The sequence below is a fragment of the Nannobrachium achirus genome (genome assembly GCF_963921795.1).
Source record: "Nannobrachium achirus genome assembly, chromosome: 17".
Taxonomy (NCBI): domain Eukaryota; kingdom Metazoa; phylum Chordata; class Actinopteri; order Myctophiformes; family Myctophidae; genus Nannobrachium; species Nannobrachium achirus.
Window position 1 is genome coordinate 52,978,119 of NC_137824.1, and position 17,171 is coordinate 52,995,289.

General features: G+C 43.6%; 1 protein-coding gene across 1 annotated transcript in view; it reads right to left on the minus strand.

The window, feature by feature from the left end:
• Positions 1-327: 327 nt before the first annotated feature.
• The window catches only part of aff2 (AF4/FMR2 family, member 2), a gene marked incomplete at both ends in the record, with an annotated part of 187,605 nt that continues 170,761 nt past the window's right edge, over positions 328-17,171 (minus strand). Inside the window, 6 exons of the mRNA XM_080746805.1 lie at positions 328-449; positions 6,629-6,861; positions 8,453-8,505; positions 10,888-10,981; positions 12,242-12,313; positions 13,504-13,640. Of these exons, the coding sequence (XP_080602931.1) occupies positions 328-449; positions 6,629-6,861; positions 8,453-8,505; positions 10,888-10,981; positions 12,242-12,313; positions 13,504-13,640 (711 nt within the window). The remainder of the gene's footprint in view (positions 450-6,628; positions 6,862-8,452; positions 8,506-10,887; positions 10,982-12,241; positions 12,314-13,503; positions 13,641-17,171) is intronic.

Sequence of the window (17,171 nt, forward strand, 5' to 3'; positions counted from 1 at the left end):
CGTTGGGCACTCGTAAAGATCAAAGAGATTGACGCGTAGACACCACGTGGGCACCCGATGTGTTAAATTGTCACTTTAGAAATGTGCAGATATACCCTCTATACATTTAAACGTTATGTTGGTTTGTTTACTGCTGAGTGAGAAAACAATGTTTCACATTAAGCCAATCATCTGGGGACCCCCCAAAATAATTTGGGGACCCCCCTGGGGGTCCCGACCCACAGGTTGAGAACCACTGATCTAGCGTACCTCCAGGCTCCAGCCCCAACTTGTGGTCCCAGGTTCAAGTTTTCCAGGTTCCCAGTCACTTTTAGTGTTCCATCTCCCCTATGGCACATGGGCCTCTATCCGGAGCCAGTGCAGTCCCTGTCTAATGTACTGGACCAGCTCCGTCATGCTGCTCTGCTGCGTCAACTGCTCCATCACCGAGTCCAGCTCCTGGAAGAACTCTGGAGAGAGAGGGAGAGAGAGAGAGAGAGAGAGAGAGAGAGAGAGAGAGAGAGATAGAGAGAGAGAGAGAGAGAGAGAGATAGAGAGAGAGAGAGAGAGAGAGAGAGAGAGATAGAGAGAGTTTTAGTTTAGTTTAGTTTATTTGGTCAACTCACAGTAGCAAGCATACATTTATACAAGTCATACATCCACAAATGGGGGTCGGTGGCCAAATACACATAATTTTGGGGGTCCTTCACATGAAAAGGTTTGAGAACCACTGACATAGTAGTCTCTCAAGAACAGTCTAACTGAGCTCCAGTTCAAGTGAAAAGGACCTTTTCTTTGACGATGGCTGGCCAGATTGCTGACATAGAAACATAGGTTTTAAAAAGAAAACCTTCGAAGGATTCAAAAGACACTTATAGAATCGGGTCAAAATTCTAATTTTCACAATTTTTCAAAAATAGCAGATCTACAAGCTCGCAGCGCGGCACTCGGTGCCGCGCTGGATCATAGAAAACATATAAAGTGAAGGCTTTAGAAGCTGAAAATAACGGAGTGGGTGTTCTAAAACTTTAGCGATTTAACAGGACAATTTTAAGATTTGTTTTATAAAAAAAGTTACATGGTATAACTTTAAAATAAACCAGTAAGACTCCCTAATCGGGAGATAAGCGACCGTTGGTCGCTTATCTCCACAAATATAACCGACGAATCTCACTAAGTCTGACCTCACAAGCCCCATATTTGGACACGAACAACATATAACTCCATATATAGAGACATAGCTGCTGACATCAGTATGACATCACACTGCTGACATCAGTATGACATCACACCGTACACAAATGACCCTTATATAAGACCGGCATTATCTACCGACAGATTAGATGCAAGCAGGATCTCGACTCTGACACAACTCATCGGCTCATAAGCAGTATATGCCCATATATGGGCATGGGCATATACTGATGACATTGAGGTTAGACAACACCATCCATATTTGGGCATAGCTGAAATGGGAACTCCAGGAGTTCCTGTCACGCTCATGTCACCATGACTCAGCTATAACCATATTAGCCTGGTTAATAAACCAGACTGCACAACACCACCCCCTGTTGGTAGTGGACACGCAGCGAGGAATTAGTATGAGCAACACCAGGCTATAACCATATAAGGCTTATACAGTATTGTTATGGCTGAGTCATGGTGACATCATGTCAAGAGTCCGCCCACCACCCGCAAACAAATCAGTCAGCTCCATATATGGGTACAAAAGGGGGCATGCCCATATATAGGCATATACTGATGACATCAGGGATCTCCATATATGGCCATAAAAGAGACAAGAACCGACATATACAGAGATCTCCATATGGGCATAAAAGGCACAACGACAGTCAGCTCCATATATATGGGCACAAAAGGGGGCATGCCCATATATGGGCATATATACTGTTGACATCAGGGATCTCCATATATGGGCATAAAAGGGACAAGAAAAATGGAGATACAAGGTTTCTGCTTGACAGGATAAAGATATAATGAACCCAGTTACCCCATGAGCTTGTGATGTCACAGAGTGATGTCAGAGCACGTCATCATCAGTGACCACACTTGTTTGATCCACATTTGTTTACAGAGGGTCGTCATGGTTTCTCAATATGTTTGAGAGAGCCCTGGTTGTTATGGTTACCACTGCTGCATGGACTCCATATTTGGGTACAGCTGACCTCGCCATACCACTAAATATGGGCATAATGATGACATCATCAGGGGACTATATAACCGCCCACTTGCAAACATACACTCATAAGATCAAGTACCTTACTAGGGTAAAAAAACATGGTTGCTATGGTAAACAGTTGGTTGCTAGGGTAAACAGTTGGTTGCTAGGGTAAAACCATGGTTGCTAAGGTGGTTGCTAACGTACACTAACAGACCAGCAACAACAGACTGTTGCCACAGCAACGTACACAAAGGTTTGTGTACACATGTGGTGTGATGTCATACTGATGCGGAGATATGAGCAGGGCAAAGGTGTGACGTGTGACGTGTGACCGACCGACCGACCGACCGACCGACCGACGGACGGCCGGTGGAGGTTTTGATACTAAACTGCTCCCTAACGGTCGCAATTAAATTACAATAATTATTGTCCTGCATCAAACAAAATGTTTTGTAGACATTTAGAAATTATAGCTGAGCTTATCAAATGGTTTATTCTTATTGGCATTTCTTGTAAGCTGCAACTGTGGTACCAATAATGAAAGTAGCTATTTTACTTAACTCATTCTGTGCCGTTTGCGTGATGTCACGCGATAAGTACTCGAGTACTTACAGTGCCGAATGCGTGATGTCGCGCGAAAAGTAATAAATTACTGTAACGTTGAGTACATTACCGAGTAGAATGGCCGGATGTCCGGAGACGAAAATCCGCGCTGATTTGTCATCATCACGGCTCCACGAGCACACAATAGTCATCCCATAACATTGAGGTGGACGGGGGATCTCATCTTTAATGTCCATTATCTCAAAACTACACTTTAGAAGCGAAGATGGAGGCAGATGCTCGCTTATATAACACATGTATAAAAGCTCCAACGCAATCCAGCATGGCACCACGTAAACAACGATCGGTTCCGGCGCACGACCCGATGACGTCAGACCGGAAGTGATCACGCGGTGCACTTCTGGGCCTTCAAAATAAGAGAGTGCAAGTGGACGGAGCCTGCGGGAGGCACTCTGGACATCATTGCGACCGAAAATCGCGGGCACAAAATGAGTTAATAATGAACACAATTTGTAAAATGACACTGCTCTAACCACACATAATTGTACTTGTGTTTTATTTGGTACACTAGTGGTCTGGTGGACACAATGAAAAACAGTAGTTGGATTGATTGATTGATTGAAGACTTTATTAGAAGTTTGCATAGGAAAAGGTACAGTTTCATGACGGTACAGTTCACTGGTACAAGGTCTACTAAAAGGAGATCCATGAAAAGACTAAGCTTATTTCCACTGGAAACCATTGAAGTATCTCATATAACATTGAATGACAGACAAATAGAACACAGTACTATGCAGTAGATATGTAAAGAAAAACAAAATAGAAGACAGTAAGTCAAAACAAACAGTATATACAAAGAAGGGGCAGGGGAGGGTAGGGTTGGGCTAGATTCTTTTTTACCAGTTGCGAACGGCTGCTGCCTGTAAGTGGTTTTTCAGGGCAATTTTAAAGGATGCTAGTGATCCACACTCCTTTGTGGCCTTCGGTAAGGCTTTCCACATTTTGGTGGTATAGCAGAAAAAAGAGTTTGACCCTTTGTTGGTTTTGACTCTGGGTTGAAAGTGATCTGTGGCGCTGCCTCTGGTGTTGTAATTATGGACATCCTTAATGTTTATAAAGTATTTTGACAGGTACTTGGGTATCATAGTGGTGTAGTGTATCTTGGACAGTGTGATAACTTAGTGTTGAGGGGTTGACAATTGGCATGTTGCTCAAGACTGCCCCCCCTAGGGCAAATGGCAAAGTCCGCCTATGTTTCCATGTTGAGAAATATAATATCCCACAACCTAATTAGAATCACCCCAAAAAATGTGTGTTTAAGTTTCCATCTCTAACTCCACGTTCAGCAGTTGTTCAATGGTCTAAAAAACATAATACAAAAATCAATAACGCATTCACCTTGCCCAACATCAACTTTATCACCTTCAGATGTGTCTCTACTTCTCATAATCCCCAAATGTTTACAATATTTTCCCAAATTTTGGCCTGTTGGCGGCTTTGTCCTGTGATGCGAATTACATCACAAATGGGCGTCAACAATCCGAACTGCCTGCAAGCAGACATGGAGTGAGGGGGAGGGGCGCAGTTCCGGGGGCACTTCCAGAGAAAGCAACATCACGGTCTGTCTGCTTCACACCAAGGGGGACTAACAGGCACACACACAAAGGGGCCAGGCCCCCGCAGGGGGCTGTAGGCTAGTTACTACAAAACAGAAAAGGAAACATTATGGCACCACATCTTTAAGAATATTGTTAACAGTACAGTAAGCTATATGCTGAAAGGATAACACAGGAAGTGTAATCAGCAGTCGTCAAGAACCATCAATCTGAACGATACGCCCATATATAGGCATTTTGATATGACCCATATGGAGATCCAGTTGTCAAAGTGGTGTCTAGAAACCTCCAGGGGTCCTTCAGGGGTTCCAGGGGTCCATTTAAATTCCTATCCGATCTTCAAGCTCTCAACACATCACAGTGTGCCATGTTTTGAGCTCAAAGCTCTCTAGAAGAAAACCAAAAACAATTTTTGAAAGTTCTCAAATCTTCTATGGGGATCAGGTAACTCAAGTTACCATAGCAATTACCATATCTGGGAGAACAATAGGCATCGGCTTCACTGATTGGCAAAACCTTCCATGAGGTTTGTGTTGCTCTTTCCATATGAGTGATCGCACACTCAAAAGAACAGCATTGTTTTACAGAATAACATTGGTTTAATCCACTTTAATTCACAGTGCTGCAGGAGTTTGAAATGTTTCACTGGACCGTTCATCTCAAGGGAACACCAAATGGATCCTATCGTCAAGCTGCTGTTGCCGTTGACAACAAGCTGTACTACTTTGGAGGGTACAAAAACATGATAGACAGCGGTCAGATGGATGTGTACATCTTCAACACAGTGTCTTTGCGCTGGATGACGTTGCCTCCAGTGACAACGGGAAGAGGAGAGCGTCACCTTGAGGTTCCCTCCAGGCGCCGTGGCCACACAGCTGTGTTGATAGAGGATATCACCTACATCTGGGGAGGAGAGTGTGCTTCCGCACAGGATTGCTGCAATGTGCTTTATGCATTTGATATCGACAGTAACACATGGTTCAATCCCAGGGTTTCAGGTCCAGTTCCAGAGGAGAGGAGCTACCACTCAGCCTGTGTCTTGGGGAAGGTCATGTATATCCACGGAGGATACAACAACAAATGGGATAGGCACAATGACATCTACAAGTTGGACACCATCACAATGCTCTGGTCTTTAATTACAACCAGTGGCACTCCACCTCCTGTTTCATCAGGTCATTCTGCCACCATCATCGGGGCAAAGATGTTTGTGTTCGGGGGCTGGGGGGACCAGCGGAGCAACATCAGAGTGTTTGACACAGAGACCAACTGTTGGCTGAGCACACCTTCTGCAAAGCACCTTCCAGAACAACGCTGGGGTCATTCAGCCTTTGCCTACAATGGAAAACTGTACATATTTGGTGGCCGATACTCTGGCCAGGACCTCAATGATCTGTGGAAATACAATCCAGAAACCTTCTGCTGGATGAAGGTTCAGCCCAAGGGAACAGGCCTGTGTTCAGGGATGAGTTTTATGTGCTGTTGCATGGTGAGAGATCGTATCATCTTCTTTGGAGGAGAATCAACACCTGATGAACTGTACATTTTGGACTTGATTCCTAGACTCAAGACGTTATGCAAGCTAGCAGTTATTCAGTACAACCTGGAGCAGTCAGAACTAACACATGACATCAGGTGGGAACTGGCAGCCATGACTAACCAACAGGAAGAGAAGAAATGATGAAAAATAAATAAACAATATATATATATATAAATCACACCCAATGCAAAGTGAGCGGTGGTCGTGCTTGCATAATGTCTTCAGACTAGGATTTTAGTCTAGGATGTACAGGCTATGCTACACACACACGTTTCGCTATGGCAAAACGCTGAGGAAAAAGCGTCCCATGTGGCCCATGTGGCCCATCAGTACACTAGTATCATATATATATTCAAACACTTTTAAAAAGTAGTGGAAATGGCAGATCTACAAGCTTGTAGATCGGCTATTTCCACTATCAATGTTCTTTTTTAAGTATAAAGTTGTCAATTATGTCAGCAATTCCTTTGTATATTTAAGTTATGTGTCATAATTGCCATGTGCAACTTTCCAAGCCTACAAGCCAAACAGAAATGTAATTGTCAAAGACAAAAACAATTAAATCGTTAATCGCAATTATTTGAGTGACAATTAATTGTCATGTAAAATGCCATAATCGTGACAGCCCTGTGTGTGTGTGTGTGTGTGTGTGTGTGTGTGCGTGTGCGTGCGTGCGTGCGTGCGTGCGTGCGTGCGTGCGTGTGCGTGAGTTAATTCATGAATGAACGAATGAATGTTCATGTTTACCCGTGCTTTCGGCGGCCAGTCTCTCTGCGGTCTCCCAGTGCTCATAGCTCCTCAGGATGTTGTTGGTGATGTTGACGTGGCTGGCGGCCATGTGGTGGATGCGCTGAGGGATGGCCACGCTGCCCGACACCGCCGTCGCTGCCGCCGCCGGGCCGCTCCCCGAGCCGCCGCCTGCACCTCCACTGCCCGCAGGGGAGGGGCTGAGGCAGAGAGGGGAGGGTGCACTGCTTAGCCTGGAAGACACAGAGCAGTGCACACAGGGCGGTCAGGGAAATTATAATAGTATGATACAGTAGATCACGTGGTCTCTCTGAAAACGCTCTGAAACAGTCTGAAACTCATGTCACAGTGTAATCTGCCCCTCGCCCCCCAACAACAGCTGACCAGTACAGTAAGTAGTCTAAGTACAGTCAATTAATTTGATTGGCTTATAATTGCGCATTCCCACAATGCTCATAAAAATATTAACTTGTATTTTTAAGATGACTTTTTAAAGTGACAGTACCCCTTTAGGTGACAGTACCCCTTTAATCTGGGGTCTTTGATATGAAAAGATTTGGGAACCACTGGTTTAAAAAAATATTAGAAAGTAAGCCCAATAAGCAACTATACAATTTTTTTTAAAGACACAAATTGCTTATTAATTCAGAGCCCAGAGCCCAGAACGCCAACTACTGACACTTTAATGCAAGGACAACAGGAAACCAAATGATGTTTTTCGGGCCAGCTTTTTCAGCCTCCGCCTCTTTCAGGATATGAACAGGAAGCCGGGGGCGGGGGCCAGGAATAACGTGAATAACACGGTTCTATTGTGAAAATAGCAGATCTACATGCTCACAACGCCTCGCAACACGAGGCGTTGTGAGCATGTAGATCTATAATTTGGGGACCGACCCACAGGTTGAGAACCAGTGGTGTAAAGTAACTAAGTGCTGTACGTAAATACACTTTAGTTATTTGTACTTTACTTGAGTGTTTCCAATTTTCAATACTTTTAATCTCAGAGGGAAATGTTGTACTTTTACCCCACTACAATTGTATGGACACTGTAGTTACTAGTTACTTTGTAGATTTTCATGATTATTATGAAACACTCAAACCACTCCAGCCCTACGTATGGTACAGGTACATAGAATTCGGCCATTTAAAAATAAACACATTCTGCTGTTCATTTTCTGTTTTCGTTTTTCCCGAGTAGTCACCGAATATTTATTTCCAGTACGATTGATCGTTGCTAAACACAGAGGTTTTCTCTGTGCTTCCGCGATTTTTTTCATTTCGACCGATCCGTTCTCTAGTTATGGGCCGTTGAATATAGCATGTCTGGGCAAAAATGGACTCGAGATACAGGCTCTTGATCCAAATGGAATAAACAGAAGAAGTGAACAGCGGATCAAATATTACGTGATCACATGATCTCCTGGATTTCTTTGTGTCTGAGAATAAACGGGTGACTCATATGTTAGCAAATAGCGCCATCTAGTGTAAACATTCTTTTTAAGATGGGAAAAGATGGTGGTGTGGGCCTTTGAAAAAAAGATGTGGGAAAGATGTGATTGGTAGTAAATGAGTTAAGTTGGTCAATATGAGGGACAGATTCTGTTTGCATGTGTAACCAGCCAAATAGGAATCCCCCCATCGGCTGAGGAAGAGATTATGCTTCTGGCATCTGCTACACATATTTGTTTATTTATTTGTGTGTGTGTGTGAGTGTGAGTGTGTGTGTGTGTGTGTGTGTGTGTGTGTGTGTGTGTGTGTGTGTGTGTGTGTGTGTGTGCGCGTGCGTGCGTGCGTGCGTGCGTGCGTGCGTGTGTGTATACTTACTTTCCATTGTTTCTCCATGGTGAAGGTGCTTGGTGGGAGTTCTTGGCTGAGTTCTAGAACCACAAACAGAAGTCTGTTGAAAGAGTGACTGTGGTTCTGTCACAGTGCTAGGTAATTACACTGCGTGTAATTTACGATGCTGTGCCTATCGGTACATAACTCGAATCGCACTGAGTCGGCTATAGCCAGAGACGAACCAGTGGCCTCAGTTCAGCAAAAGCTTGGGTATGGCAAAGACGGGAGTCCTCATGCGCACACCCACAGGGCGTGCACGAAAAACCAGGTTTTGTCATTTGTTTTTACGGTTTCTCGGGCTGGCAGCCTGGAACGGTTGTTCAAGTACAGCTAAACTTGGTATGTTAGTAAACGTGCCACAATTAACAATAATGCATTGCACCTGTGCAGCTGACCAGCGGAACCTGGGAATATACCATTCTGTCAAGATTGGGAGAATATAAGAGAATATAAGTGTGGAGAATATAAGTTACATTTTCATTTGTAGTTATTGTACTGTAATTTAACAACATAATAACCAGCACAGATAGACAAAGAGACATTCGTGGATTTATAATTTAAAGTAACTTTTATTTTCCCCCCTGGACCTGCAGGGTATGGCAGCTACATACGCCTGCCATACCCATTTGACGCCCCTGGTTGTATTCGTTTTGTCTAACCAACTACAGTAGTCTGTTCTCACCAAACAGGCCGAGTGGTCTGCCTCGCTAGGGGCGACAAAAACTATGCCTAAACCTCACCTTAATCCTAATACAATAATTAGCGAGCGGTCCGCTCATGTGAGAGGCAGTTCCGCGTGTGTCACAGAAGGGGGCCGTAGACATATTTTTACTGAGACTAGGGAGGAAACATCTGTGCGGGTCGTAACATGCACCACAGAGTCATCACATTGTTCTTATCACCATACCTCCCATCGGCATATTGCACTTTAAGTTGATTTCTAAAAACATTGCACACACAGATCATTTATAGCCTGGGTGCCAGCCTGTTCGCTCCGTTCAGAGATTTGTTTTCTCTCTCCGCATCACAGTCTGGAAAGCCTTGTATCCCCAAGGGGAGGTGGGACATAGAAAGCGGCTGGAACACAACCGCGGCTTCCGATTGGTCGGTGGTGCGGGTCAGGACAAATACACCAGTGTGTATTGGCTGGCTGGCGACGTAGCTACCCTAACCCTACTCTGATTCCCTACAACATCCAATCAGCAACGATGTCGCCTACGTCACAGCGGACGTTCAGAAATACGAGTCAACAGACTGTGATGCGGAGAGACATGACAAATCGTGGAACGGAGCGAACAGGCCGGCTGGCACCCAGGCTAGATAACTTAACCTAATAGTTGTTCACATAGCACCACAATGCACAGCTATTTAAAATAAATAAACCATAAAACAACCATTTCACTTGTGAGGAGGACCTTCACAAGGTCTATTTCTCAAATGCTACAACACTTGTGGGGATATTTGACCCTCACAAGTATAGCAATGCAAGCGTGTGCACGCATGCTCGCACGCACGCACGCACGCACGCACGCACGCACGCACGCACACCTAAGTCCCCGAAAAAGCAATTCTCTACCATTGCAAACAGCTCACTCTTATAATGACATACTATGTAATTAATTAAACTAAACGGAATTAATCAAAACAAGCACATTAAATCCCCACACAACCCACTGGCTTGATTGATGGGGCTAATTAGCGCATTAAAATGAAAAGAGAGCGAGCACATTCTATAAACTCCATGCAAAATTAATGCGCAGGCGCCATGCAAATGAATACAGATTATGTTTAAGGGCTGGTAATTGGCTTTATAGGTTTTTTACGGACTACAGATAAAGAGATAGAGTACACAAAGGAGGCCAGGAGGGACAAGACAAGGAAAGAAAGGAAAGTCAGTGAACTCTGTGTGTGAGTTAGGGATGGGACGATAAGCGATATTATCGTTTATCGTGATAAAAAACATTTAATTTATCGTGATATCGTCCTTTGTCATGCACTGGGATAAATTCACCTTTTATTTGCCGGGCTGCATATCCCGTACCACTTAACCCTCTATAGGATTTGGTAAAAGGTACTTATAATATACGTACTTGATAGTCTTTTTTTCACTCTCTATCAAATTTCTTTGCCAAAAAATAGCAGATCTACAAGCTCACACAACAAGTTGTGAGCTTGTAGATCTGCTATTTTTTGGCAAATGTTCCACCCCAGGATAATGGATTTTGATCATCATGATAATATCGTAAATCGCGATATCTTTTGTCACATTAATCGTGATATGAAATGTCCATATCGTCCCATCCCTAGTGTGCGTGCGTGTGTGTGTGTGTGTGTGTGTGTGTGTGTGTGTGTGTGTGTGTGTGTGTGTGTGTGTGCGTGCGTGCGTGTGTGTGCGTGCGTGCGTGTGCGTGTGTGTGCACCTTAAAGTAGTCCATGAGAGATCGTGAGTATTTGACAGCGTGGTCTTTCTTCAGCTGGAACATCCGTAGGTACAGTAGAGACAGGCATCGGTTGCTATGGGAACATAACCATTAGGGAAGAAGATGAACAGCATGAATACAAAAATCACGTTCACAGATTTTTAAAAAAATAATAATAATTGTCAGTTAGTCTACAGTAAATTTTGTTTTCAGTCAGTCTCCATATTCCAACTTTTTTTTATGTATTTTTGTATAAATTAATGATCTACTACAGTGTTTCTCAAACTTTCAAATTTTAAGGTCTTCCCGTAACTCTGACAGTGTACAAATGGAACCAAATGAACCCGTGAGTTACAGACTTGTATATGGGTCAATTTAGACCTCCGTAAAGGAACCCACAGAGTCCATGGGATCCACTTTGAGAACCACTGATCTACCTAATGATCATACAAGAGTGGCACACTAAGTGAAACTAGCAGATCCAAGAGCTCACATGTTGTGTGCTTGTAGATCGGCTATTTTTTTGCTAGGACAAAACCAGCTATCCTATATTAAAGGAGTAGTTCACCCCCAAAATGACTTGTTTCTATTGATTACTCACGCCACGGAGACTTGAGTTCAATAATATATTTTCTTTTTGTATTTGTGGAGTGGAGGAAGTTGCTCGGGATAAGGAAATCTGGAAGTCTCAGTTGGAACTGTTACCCCCGCGACCCGATTCCGGATAAGCGGTTGAAGATGGATGGATGGATGGATGGATGCATTCCTAAGACAAAAAATGTTAGTACATTTATGCCCATTGTTTCCGGATGGGGACGCAAATGCATTTCGGTCCCCATCCGGAATCAATGGAGGTAAATGTATTTTATTGTAATCAAATTTTTGTCTTGTGAATGCGAGAAAAAAATAAAAATATTATTGAACTCAAGTCTCCATGTTGTGAGTAATCAATAGAAAGAAAGTCATTTTGGGGGTGAACTACTCCTTTAAACTTGACTTATGGGAGGCCACTGTGTGTGAACGTCTGGTACTGTAAAAATACATTACAAACCACAGACTAACACACACACACACACACACACACACACACACACACACACACACACACACACACACACACACACACACTGGAGAAGCCTTTATTTTGTTAGTGTGTGTTTGCACGTATTTGTGCACACACTGACTCGTGGACTATAGAGATGCTTAATGACTGCAACAACACATCACTGTCAACTAGAGTCAGACAGCCAGCTGGAAAGGAGGACAGAGAGAGAAGGGGAACACGCACGCACGCACGCACGCACGCACGCACACGCACACACACACACACACACACACACACACAGCAACTCACCACAGCACCGCTAGTTTCTTCTCGGGAACAGTGGCTGAATGACTGGCAAAGTTCTTCAAGCGCATAGCATACCTGGACAAGAGGAGAGGACAGAAGAGGAGATTGAATCCTCCAGCGATCACCTATTCATAGATCCGTCGATCTGTCAATCCATCTAGGGCTGTCACGATTATGACATTTTACATGACGATTAAAGGAGTCATCCAGACCAAAACACATATAGGGTTACATCTGTCTTTTATCATACCCCTTTATACCTGCTTTAGTCGATTTTTTTCATAGCTGCCCCTTTTGCTAGATTTCGGCTGCCCCTGTTGCTAGATTTTGCGGGCCCTCTCATAACTAACAGAGTGTATAGCCTTTATACTAGTGCGGTTATTTCTTCAGCTTCAAAGTTAGTATTTTTATTGGATTGTGTTTACACAACGTCCTGAGACCAACCAAACCGCTGTTTTGACCTCACAGGCACCCTTACTTGTCAAACGGCTTCTGCTCTGCACCAGAGCAGGGAGAGGAGAGGCTAGAAAGGGAGGGGAGGGAGGGGTCGGTTTGACAAGTAAGGGTGCCTGTGAGGTCAAAACAGCGGTTTGGTTGGTCTCAGGACGTTGTGTAAACACAATCCAATAAAAAAATACTAACTTTGAAGCTGAAGAAATAACCGCACTAGTATAAAGGCTATACACTCTGTTAGTTATGAGAGGGCCCACGAAATCTAGCAACAGGGGCTGCCGAAATCTAGCAACAGGGGCAGCTATGAAAAAAATGGAATAAAGCAGGTATAAAGGGGTATGATAAAAGACAGATTTAACCCTATATGTGTTTTGGTCTGGATGACTCCTTTAAGTGTCACTCAAATAATTGCGATTAACGATTTAATTGTGTATTTGTCGTTGACAATTACATTTCTGTTTGGCTTGTAGGCTTTGACACATAGATATGACACATAACCTAAATATAAAAAGAAATTTCTGATATATTTGAAAATGTTACTTCAAAAAATAACATTGATAGTGGAAATAGCCAATCTACAAGCTACAACGCGTTGCATTGTGACACGTTGTGAGCTTGTAGATCTGCTATTTCCACAACTTTTTGAAAGTGTTTGTAACTACATTAACATTTCTCAACATAGAAACGATTATGACGATTATGCAAAATGATTGCGATTACCTAAAATAATTGCGATTAGACGATTATGTAATAATTGTGACAGCCCTAAATCCATCCATGCTAATTTTAGGTTTAAGTACTGAGTGGCATACCTGATGAGTTCCACCGTTTCAGAGTACATGGTGTACGGCGATTTGGCTTCCAGCGGGTCTCTCTCCATGGCATTGCCACACTCGATGAAGGACAGCGCCCCGTCTGCGTAGTTCACCGCTTTACCAAACTTATCCATCTACAGGACAGGGGGACAGAATGGAGGGAGGGGAAAGAGAGACAGAGGGAGGGGGAGAGGGAGATTGATAATTGATAATTAACCTCCATTGTATAACGTTAGCCCACAAAACAAACCGGTTGTTACACACGGAGTGGCCCTTCGTCACCACACCGTGTTGCGCGTGCCAAAAGTGGCCGATCTACAAGCTCACAGCAGCTCGCATCTGCGACGCTGCAGGATGCAGTCTGCCCGGAGGACTCAACCCGGCGGCGGGCCAGCTCGGGGTCGCTTGCTCATGTGCCCCCGCCGGGCGCACTTTCTCCGCGGCGGTGCGTCGCGACTGGCTCTGGGATCTGGGATCGCGATGAGTGTATTTACATTTTTACAGCAGGTATTTAAAACCCATTGCCAGCCAACTTAAAATATGAATGTGCGCTAATAACGCCAGTAAATAGCTATATTTTATCATCATGATAGGGTATAATTTAATTGTTTTCAAAGCCATGATGATATACCACCACAAAAAGACCACTAGAGTGCGCCATCGTAACACTAAACCCTTCAGAAGAAGCTATCTTAAAACCATGAATAAAGGATGGGAAAGTGACGTCGCTCCATTGACTCACAATGGGAGCTCTGCGGCCCGCTATCTGTGCTCAATCCTGTTCAATTCGTGCTTGATCGTCTAAAACCACCATCGGTATGGGCAGCGGAACATATACAGACGCCACACAGAAAGTTTCCCAATCAAAATCCGACCTAGTGAAGCTGCGTAAGGGTCGGATGGTTTGCATTGAGCCTAACGGCTAGCAGAAGCTAATGTAAACAGGAAGGCCTGGTTTAGCGGTGACGTCATAATCGTATCTTTTTTTTTTTTACGGTCTCGTGTTGTTACCAGCTGAAGGTAAGCTAACCGTTTCGCTCCGTCTATTAACCGCTAAGTGAGTTAAGTATTTACAGCAGGTCGGTCAGACGGACCCAGGCAGGATCTGCCAAGAATCGCATTTCATCAGTTTAATGGAAACAGGCTAAATTTGCGTTGTCTTAATACGCATTTCTGATAATTCGCTTCCCTAATTTATTTGTTTATGGAAACATGGCTATTAAAACTCAGAGACAGATCCATGTTGATGTATGCTAATAATCTCCTCCACCCTCAAAATGTTCCTAAATGATGTTCCTTTTATGGGATCTCAAACTTTGCCCCTCATTTACAATGCCAGGATCTATTAATTAATACAAAATTGCATGACCCTCCATTGGACTCAAATACAATTAGCTGATCTTCCCTTTCTAACTAAAATTAGAAAGGCATGACCCTCCTCTATTCTTCTTCAGGGGTACCCCTCTTTATTAAATTAAATAGAAATAAGAACAATTATGAATAAGTGGAAATAAATTAAGAAGATAGAAACAAGTGAAAGAGAGATAGACAGAGAGGGACAGACAGAGAGTAGAGAGCGTGAGGGGACGAATCAACATCTTCAGTCAGCGGTGTCACGGGGGGGGGGATTGGGACTGAGTTACTAGGGCCCAAGGTGGAGGCGAGGGGCCTTAATTATGTTACACTTTAGCTATTGAAAAATAGCAGATATACAAGCTCACAGCGCGGCACCGGTGCCGCACTGCGAGCTTGTAGATCTGCCATTTTTGAAAATTCATGAAATTTTGTGAAAATCTTTTGAATATATGTATTTTTTAAGCAAACATTTTGTAACTCAAATTTTGTTTCTGGGGGGTGCCTGGAACTATATTTTGTATTTTGAGATGGGGGTCCGTGGCCAAATACATATCATTTTGGGGGTCCTTCCCATGAAAAGGTTTGAGCACCACTGACATAGAAACATAGGTTTTTCAAAAAATATATGAAATATTCAAAGAATTGCAAAAATGTTCACTATTTTTCAAAAATAACAGATCTACAAGCTCGTAGCGCGGCACTTGGTGAGCTTGTATATCTGCTAATTTTCAATAGTTAAAGAACAAAATAACGCGTAATAATGCGTTCCCAGTCTAAGTGGGTTAAACCCCCTCCCCCTATGAAGAACATTCATGGGGGGGGCCCGCAGTGAATCCTGGCACCCAGGGCCCAGAATGTGGTGTGACGCCCCTGTTCACAGCCCGTGCTAAAGATGCACAATCTCCTCCAGCAGTAATCCCTTGCTAAGCCCGCAATCCCCCACACAGATCTGGGGAAACAACATTTAAACCAAGATAGATGACAAGATAAATAAATCGCTTTTCATTGTTTGCTGTAAGAAATCACATAATCTACTTGATATTGTTTATCTTGCAGACATTTGGTCCTTGACTGCCATGCTCACTGGGAAGCTAATGGAGCAGTAAAATAACACCAATTATACGGTGACATCTTTGATGTGTTTTTATGCCACACTGACACACCCCTCCCCTCTCCTCGACACACAAGCAATCCTAGCATGTGCGTAGATGCATACCTACAGTATATGCCTGGTTGTTTATTCAGAGCGATAGACACAGACATGCACGAATAGACTCACTTAAGGACGGTATTGGGAAAACAGGGTCCGATTTTCTGTGTGGAAAGAAGACTGACAATAAATGAACACAAGGTGTCTCTATGACAGGGACGTGCTGGCCATTGGGAAAAGCGGGACAACTCCCGAAAGGCCGGTTCATTCCCGGGCCGGTCCAGGCCGGCCATTAGGAAAAAAAATCTAATAAAATGTCGTCCTTTGTTCCATTTACGGGGCTGGGCGGCCAACAAAGTAAATCGTCACTGTCGGGCAGAAACCTTGTATCTCCAAGTTTAAAATTTGTACATTTTTTTCGCAAAGCAAAGCCCTGCTTCATCATACAAGGCCGTCGCACAAAAGTAGTGAAAACAGCAGATCTACAAGCACAGAGGCGTTGTGTGCTTGTAGATCGGCTGTTTTCAATAGTTTAAATAATTTTTAAAATGATAAATACAAAACAAACGGTTTCCACCCGACAATGACGAAATATAACTCATGTAATTGGCCCACTGGCTTGTCACTTTGTCACAAATCTTTGAGTAGCAGCAGCGCTATAGAGAGAGATCTCTCTCTATAGCGCGCAATGAGGGCCTCTCCAACTCTTTTTCCCGTGCTGAATCAGGGGCCCAGCTCTATGACCTCATGCACACCGGGGTCCGACTTTGGCCTGATTCGGACAATATTGTCTGTTTTTTTCACGAGCGGAAAATCGGACCCTGTGTGCAAAGGATTTTAGTGTTGAGACAGGAAATGTTGACATTGTGGGTTAAATAGTGTGTACAGTTTGTGAATTTTACACAAACCCTGTGGTTGTCTTTTCATTGCTCATCTAAAAGAGACATGGAAATCAAATAGCTGCCTCTATAGCCTTCTTTATCAGTAACCATTCAGTTCCCATCTGGTTATGTTGTTTGTAGCACAAGTCTTGATCAGAAGTGCATATCTGAGAATATTTGGGAATAATTTGAACACTACCATAATTTAGGTAGTCAGATTTCCATGTGCCAAAAACTGACAAGTGTAACTTTATGATCAAAATGTGGAGCGGATCTAA